Genomic DNA, 7,660 nt, shown 5'->3' on the forward strand with positions numbered 1-7,660 from the left:
CTTTGGGGTCCACCCGGAGCCCCGCCCCCATCCCCGTTTCGCGTGTGCGTGTCTCTTTAAAAGGCGCGCCATTTTTGTGCAGGGCGAGGCGGCCGCGCATGCGCACTGGCGGCGCCGCAGCGCGGCGCTTCCGKGTTCTTCCCCCGAGCGGCGCGGCGCGGCGGGGCAGCGCGCAGGCGCGCCGCGCGCCGCGGGCGGAAGTGCGCGCGTGTGCGGGCGGAAGTGGGCGGGCGCGGGCGCTGGAGGTTTCCAGAAGAGGCCGGAGCAGCCGGGCCTGGAGCGCGGCCGCGCCATGGTGGACTACAGCGTGTGGGACCACATCGAGGTGTCGGACGATGAGGACGAGACGCACCCCAACATCGACACCGCCAGCCTCTTCCGGTGGCGGCACCAGGTCGGGCCCCGGGGCGGCCGGCGGGCGCGGCCCCMCCTCCGTCGGCGGCGGCGGCTGGGGCGGGGCGGGGCTCTCCGTGACCCCTCGTTCCCATGGCGACCGGCTTCTCCGTGACCCCCGTCCCCATGGCGGCCAGGTGCCCGGGGCCCCCTTCCCTGTGGGGCCCGGGCTGGGGGCTCCTCTGTGGCCCCCTGTTTCTATGGCAACCAGCTTCCCTGTGGCCCCGTTTCCGTGGTGACAGTGCTGGGGGCTCCCCCGTGGTCCCTGTGGCGACCGGTTCCCCCTGCTCCCCATCCCCGTGTGAGCCTGGCTGGGGTCTGCTGCTGCCCCCTGTCCCTATGGGGGCTGGGCCAGGGGTTCTCCCTGCCCCCCATCCCTGTGTGGGCCTGGCTGGGGTCTGCTGCTGCCCCCCATCCCCATGGGGGCTGGGCCAGGCGCTCCCCCCTGACCCTCATCCCCATGGGGGCTTGGCTGGGGTCTCTCTCTGACCCCCATCCCTGTGTGGACCGGCTCCCTGTGACTCCTGTCCTTGTGGGGACCAGTCCCCCAGGGCCCCTCTTCCATGGTGGCTGGGTCTGGGTCTCCCCCTCTCCCCCAGGGCCCTTCCAGGAGGTCTCCTTGGGGAACGCTGCCTGAGGCCCTGGGAGCAAGCAGGCCCCAGGCCCTTCCCAGGGTCCGGGGCAGCTCCCGGGAGGCCCCAGGCTGGCGCCTGCCCTGTCTCACCTCCTGGGCCCAGGGAGATGTTGCCCTCTGGCCAAGTCACTGCGGTAGGAGCTTAACCAGCCTGTGACAAGCTCTCCTACCCGATAGCGGCGTGGTGGCCTTGGCAGCTAGTGGGACCTGTTAGTGAGACTTTCTGTGGCCCTGCGCTGCTAACGCCACCCAGAGCGGGCCTGGGCGTCGGTGGAAGTGAATCGTCTGCCGCTGCAAAGCAGCGCTGTGGCGAAGAGCCCTGTGAGCTCCGTGCGTCAGCCTTCTGCCTGCGTTCTCCAAATGACGGATTTATCCCCTCGGCTCTGCCGTGTGCCACCCTAGCTTGTCATTTAGGTGATGCTCRCTGGGGAGAACCCAGCTTCCCTCGGGAGAAGCTGGCGGTGGCCAAGCTCACCTGGGGCTGGGCCTGGGGAYGGTGGCCGTTCTCGGGACTCGGAGCTTCGTATCCTGCCGCTGTGGTGCGGGTTTCACGGCTGTGGCTGAACGGGCCGTGCCGAGCTCCGACAGCTCCCCGTGCTTCTAGCAAACTCTCTCTTCCTGCTGCAATTCCCCTGCCCGTGGAGGACGGGCAATAGACCCGCAGGAGGAGGCAGTGACTGAGAGGCAGATTCGTGGGATACCGGCACACCGCTAAGCGCGTGTGTGCGCTGCTTCCGTGGGTTCCCCCTCCTGCAGATGTGAGGAGAGGAAACTGCGAGGTTCTTTAGAGGTAAAGAATGAATGCAGGGAGTCCAGGCGCTCCCAGCTGGCTTCCTCCGCTGAAAGCGTTCTTACCCCAAACAAGCGGAGAAGCAGCAAAGGCAGCTCTTCCCGTTTCCTGTGAGGGCCCTGGATAGGAAGGCGGGAAGGTCCCCGCCTCGTGTGGAGGAGGTGCACAGCCCTGCGCTGGCCGGTCTCAACGGACAAAATCCTTAGGGACTCGAAAACCCTTTCTCCAGGTAATAGGGTATTTGGGGTTAGCAGCACAGGCTGTGGGAGGAAGGGATGGGTGGCTAGAAGCTGGACAGTGAAGAATAATGAAGCTGGCACGCCAATTAAGTTGCCCCTGCTTCCAATTCAAACAAAATACCAGCACTCGGCTTGAAGGACTTGCTTGAGGCAGGTGAGCGTAGGCCTGACGTTGCGATTAGACTGTGTCGTGGCGCAGGGTCCGCTCCAGGCCTGTCCTGTGGAGCGGCGCGTGGAGGGAACGCAGCTCTTCTGCCTCCTGATTTTTCTAGAAAGAGATATTTTTGAGGAAAGATGCGTCTGTTCTCACCTTGTGCTCCTAATGTAGCTGCGTATGGGGGAGGGTATGTGACTTCTCGTTCTTCAGCGTATTCCACAAAGAATAACGGCGATCTGGGAAAGTGTGTCAGGCTTCCTGGAGCGCGCGTCTCCTACGCTGCAGCGAGCCGTTATCTAACAGCGTAGAGAGGCTCTGCGGGCGTGTCGGTGTCACGGGAGAAACGTGGCTAAAGAGCCCGGGTCAGGCTGCTAATGGGGTGTGGAAGATGGCTAGCGATAAACAGAAATATCTCGCTGTTGCCTTGAAGAGGTTTCAATCCTTGGCAGCTCCAGGGGAGGTAGAAGATCCGTCCCCCTTCCCCAGGAAGCACCTCGCAGCGCAGGCCTGGAGAGCCAGAGCCGCCTGCTCTGAGCTCGTGTCGGCTGTCATAGGGGTGATCCTAAGTCCCGTGGGCTCCGGGTGCGTTGGAGAGGCTGCTCTTGCTGCTTCGTGACTGCGGTCTTCCAGACTATCTATTAATTTCTCTCCCGAGGGTCCTAAAAGTGTAAATTGTTGCCTGCAGGCTCGAGTGGAGAGGATGGAGCAGTTCCAGAAGGAAAAAGAGGAGCTGGATAAGGGGTGCAGGGAATGCAAACGGAAACTAGCAGAGTGCCAGAAGAAGATGAAAGAGCTGGAGGTGGCAGACCAGGAGAGTGGGAAAGGGGAGTTGGAGAGGCTCCAAGCTGAAGCCCAGCAGCTGAAAAATGAAGAGAAGAGCTGGGAAAACAAGCTAGAGGAGCTGAGGAAGAAGGAGAAGAACATGCCCTGGAATGTAGACACCCTGAGCAAGGATGGCTTCAGCAAGGTGGGTCTGGCGGTGGGGAAGTCCCCCTCGCCTCCGGCCTGCGTCACTGGGCCTGCGACTGAGTGACGCAAGATCTGCTAACGTCCTTCTGCTCTCCGCAGAGCGTGTTCAACGTTAAACCGGAGGAGAAGGAAGAAACGGAGGAACAGAAAGAGAAGAAACACAAAACGTTTGTGGAGAGAAACGAGAAGCAGATCAAACACTTCGGTGAGTTAGCGGAGTGTAGGTGAGGGCTCCAGAGCCCTGGGCCCTTGCAGGGTCTTCGTGCTGGTGGAAACGGCTCTCCCAGCCCCCTCCCCGCCTCGTCTGCTGAGTCCAGGTGCTCGCTTTGCTGTTTGAGATGCTCAACTGCGAAGTGAAGCTTCTGCTCGCCTAACAAGTGTGCGGCAGGGGAGGCCACCGGAGTCGGTTGATGACTTGACGTGCTTTTTCACAAGTTCTTTTTCCTGCTCGCCCAGCTGGAGCAAAACTTCATGCTCTGCCTTTGTTTGTGACGGTTTAAATGCAATTGGCGGGGAGGGGAGGGCAGGTTGATCTAAACTTGAGATGAGTCATCCCTCCTCTCCCCCTTCGCTGAAGACAATAGCGCGAGGTTTAGAGGGTGTTCTTTTTTTAAAGTGGAAATATTACACTGCTAACTGGGGTTGTCCTGCTTTGAAGGCATGCTGCGGCGCTGGGATGACAGCCAGAAATATCTGTCTGATAACCCTCATCTCGTGTGCGAGGAGACAGCCAATTACTTAGTCATCTGGTGCATCGATCTGGAGGTGGAAGAGGTGAGACAGTTGGGCTGGCAATGCAGTTGGGACTGTAGCTGGAATCTTGCTAGCTAGGGAGGGATAAAACCGGCCTGGCTGCCAGCTCCGCACCGCGCAGGAGGGACCGCATTGTCCCTTTGCTGCAGGAAGCAGGGCTCCCAGAGCCTGTGTCCAGCTGGCCCTGTTGCGACAGGCTTTTTTCCTGTCAGAAATGCCAAGAGCTTCCCTGCAGTGGACCCGCCTGGTGTGGCTCCGGGCCAGCTGGGATCCGCTTTCCTGTTTCCCCGAGGGAAAGGGGCCGGGGATGAGCCTGACCTTCGTGACTCAGGGATCCTGCTGGAACCTGGCGTGCCCTCCCCTGCCGAGGGGCCGCATAGGTGCGCGTCTTCGGGGCGAGTGAACTGCCGGTCCTTATCTGCCCTTTCTCTCTCCGCTGCAGAAACATGCCCTGATGGAGCAGGTGGCCCATCAGACTATCGTCATGCAGTTCATCCTGGAGCTGGCCAAGAGCTTGAAGGTGGATCCCAGGGCTTGCTTCCGGCAGTTCTTCACAAAGATCAAGGTGAGACTGGAGCTCTCCCCGTTGGGCAAGCTGCTTTSTGGTCCCTTGGGGTGACGCTTCTTCGTCCTGTGTGCTGCGGTGGGTCTTGGCACGGCGTCTTTCAGTGTTTGCTGCCCCCACAGTGATGCCTGAGCAAATGCTGCTGGTGGTGAACGCGGCTCCCTCCCTCCAGCCGGTCCCTTTTTTTGGCCAGGCTTGAGGAAACGGTTGGGCTCACGGCCCTGGGGGAGGCGAGGCGAAGCTGCGGGGATGCGGCTGGGTGGGAGCCCTCTCCCTAGGACGAGCAGGGGGATGCGGGCCCGAAGCGGTCCCTGCCGCAGGCCTCCTTGGGGCTAGGAGCTGAACGCTTCCCCTAACCCGCTGCCCTCCCTGCTCGCTCCAGACAGCTGACCAGCAGTACATGGAGGGCTTTAACGATGAGCTGGAGGCCTTCAAGGAGCGGGTGCGGGGACGAGCCAAGGTGCGCATAGAGAAGGCTATGAAAGAATACGAAGAGGAAGAGCGGCAGAAACGGCTGGGCCCTGGTGGGCTCGACCCTGTGGAGGTGTACGAGTCCCTCCCTCCTGTGAGTATCGCGCTGTGCCGTGGAGATAGATTGATGCAGAAAAGTCTCTTGCTTGGCCTGTGCAAGACCCAAACGGGCGGTCTGTGGCAGACCCTGTATTTTTCTTTAGTCTCAACTGCTGTAAAAGTGGGAGCTGGGAGGTGACACGGGCTCTGTGGGGCAGTGAGCACCAGCGCTGCCTCTGCTGCTCTCCCAGCTGCATGTCGTAGCTGTGCGAGGTTGAGCTGCTGCGTTCTGATGTTGTAGTAGGGTTGGTAACCTGTTTGCTTAGGTATGAAAGTAGTAGAGACCAATATTGGCTCATCTTCCTCCGTTCCGGCCTTGCAGGAGCTGCAGAAATGCTTTGATGTGAAAGATGTTCAGATGTTGCAGGACACTATCAGCAAAATGGACCCAACCGTGAGTATCCCCTAGACCTAGAGAGCTGCGCTCGCAGCAGCGTGGGGGCTGTGGGGATGCTGCCGCAGCAGGGGAAARCGGGCGTGCGAGTGTGCGCAGCTCACAGCTCGTCTYTGTGGCRCTCTCCGGGGTGAGCGCTGGGCTGKCAAAGGGCRGCGGAGCAGGCGGAGCRCGGAGYRGGYCGTGGGAAGCRCAAGGGCCTTGCTGATACCTTTGTCTCTCTTCCAGGAAGCCAAGTACCACATGCAGCGATGCATCGACTCTGGGCTCTGGGTGCCCAACGCCAAGACAGCGGAGGGGGCCGAGAAGGGAGGAGACGGGGCCGAGGCTGTCTATGAAGAAATCAAGAAGGAGAGCGGTGATGAGGAGAAAGGGAACCCGTGAACTACTGGCTGGAAAAGGCGTAAAGCGGACTCTCCTCCTCCCTCCCACAGTCCTGTTCCTCCTCCTCTCCTACCGACTCGTCCCTCTGAAGACACACGCTTTACACACGTTAGACACTTGGTGAATGTGTGAGCTGCTCGCCGGCTGACTAGCCAGCGTTTGGTGTCCACCCCGACCCCCACGTTGCCATTGGGGAGCAGACGGAAGCCCCTGTGCTAGGCTGGGGGAGTTCCCYGTTCAATCCTCCGTCGGGTGCAAGCTCACAGGGGTGTGGCATGGCAGTCTAGGCTTGTAGGTCTTGCGCTGGTCAGTGTAATAGTTACACATGCCGTTGTATCTCTTGGTAACCAGTACGGCTATTACCTGAATAAAGAGATTGAAGTATCCGCGTGTGCGGTGGAGTTGGCCGAGGCCCCGGGGAGGGATACCAACGGGGCGGTGTTTGCTGTGCTCCTGAACAGAGTCAGAAAGGAGAAGGGAGGTGCTGGGAACTTACCGGAGTTTTCAGTTTCTCCTCGCAACTGGTCCAGTTTCTGATGCTCCRTTTCCATACCCTGTGCGAGGCCTGTTTCCCAGTTCTGGCAGCGTGGGGGGCAGGCAGGGACGGAGGTGGCCGGGGACCGCGGGAGTTCCTTGGCCTGGAGGATGCTCTTGTCGGTAGGTGGCAGTGACAAGTTGTCAGAGCCAGGCCAGCTGTGTGCACAGGGCCTCTCGAGGGAGCATCGGACGGGGCTGTGGGGTCAGAGGCTGGGGACTGCTTCCCTCTCGAGGGCAGTTCCAGGCACCCGTTTGGGCCCCCCAACATTGGCTTTTTTTAGATTAAAAGCTTGGGTGTTGTTGCAACTGCTCTTCCTGCTCCATTTCATCTGAGCTGGAGCTGCTGCGGTCATGGGGCAAGAGGTCAYTCCCTAGGGAGCAAAGGCTACGGCCCTTGAGGGAAAAGGGCAAGAGTTGGGACCAAAGCGAGGATGTGGAAGGGAACAGAAGTRGCTGAAGGGGAAGTAGGGGGGAAGAGAGGCCACCTCCCTGTGGATGGCTTAATTAAAATGTCACTCACTTGGTGGCAGAGGTGAAACTTGCTCCGCAGGCAGCTCTCCCTCCGGGGCCCTTCTCCCTCGGCGCGTGTGGTTGCGCTTCAAGCCACGTTTAGCCTGGCTGTGAGCTCCCGCCTGGGCTCCGGGTCCTGGTGCCGGCGGGAGCCTGCGTGGGGGGAGAGGGATGGAGCTCTGCCGGGGGCTTCCTCGGAAGGGAGCTCCCCAGCRCCCTGGTACCTGCTCCCCCGGGGAGGCTGTTTTGCAGCTCTAGCCATGGGTTAACACCCCTACAGCTGTGCTGCCCAGCCAGACCCCCGCTGCGCCTCAATGCCCTCTGCCAGCTGTGGTCTAAGGGCTGCATCCAGCTGTTGCTGCCCCATCCAGCTGTGCCCCTGGTTTTGGTCAGTGGCTTCACCCAGCTGTGCCCCCACCTCTGGTTTTGTGTCTTCCTCCAGCTGTGGCTTAATAGCCTGCCCAGCTGCGGCGCGGTGCCCTCGCCCAGCTGTGCTCCAGCTGTGCCCGCTGCCCTCGGGCTGCGCCTCTCCATCCAGCTGCGACTCCACCCCCGCCCCGCCCCGCAGCCAATGGGCGCCGCCGCCGKCCCTTCCCTGGGCGGGGCTCCGCCYCGCGCCCCGCCCATGGGGCGAAGGGGTGGGGGGCGTGTCCGCAGGGCGGCGGCGGGCCAATGGCCGCGCGCGTCTCTCGGGCCCAATGGGAGGCGGTGTCTCTGCGGGGCGGAGGGAGCCCGAGCGGCGGCCGGGCCGGCGGGGGCGCGGGG

General features: G+C 61.7%; 1 protein-coding gene across 1 annotated transcript; it reads left to right on the plus strand.

Moving 5' to 3' along the window:
- The first annotated feature begins 206 nt into the window (after positions 1–206).
- On the plus strand, positions 207–6,234 carry CDC37 (cell division cycle 37). The gene is made up of 8 exons (XM_026057841.1): positions 207–394; positions 2,899–3,180; positions 3,282–3,387; positions 3,841–3,956; positions 4,378–4,500; positions 4,883–5,065; positions 5,393–5,464; positions 5,693–6,234. Exons 1-8 carry the CDS (start codon positions 293–295, stop codon positions 5,846–5,848), a joined length of 1,140 nt encoding a protein of 379 aa, XP_025913626.1. The 5' UTR covers positions 207–292; the 3' UTR covers positions 5,849–6,234.
- The last annotated feature ends 1,426 nt before the right edge of the window (positions 6,235–7,660 follow it).

The sequence above is a fragment of the Apteryx rowi genome, unplaced genomic scaffold, assembly GCF_003343035.1.
Source record: "Apteryx rowi isolate R43461 unplaced genomic scaffold, aptRow1 scaffold_1402, whole genome shotgun sequence".
Classification (NCBI taxonomy): domain Eukaryota; kingdom Metazoa; phylum Chordata; class Aves; order Apterygiformes; family Apterygidae; genus Apteryx; species Apteryx rowi.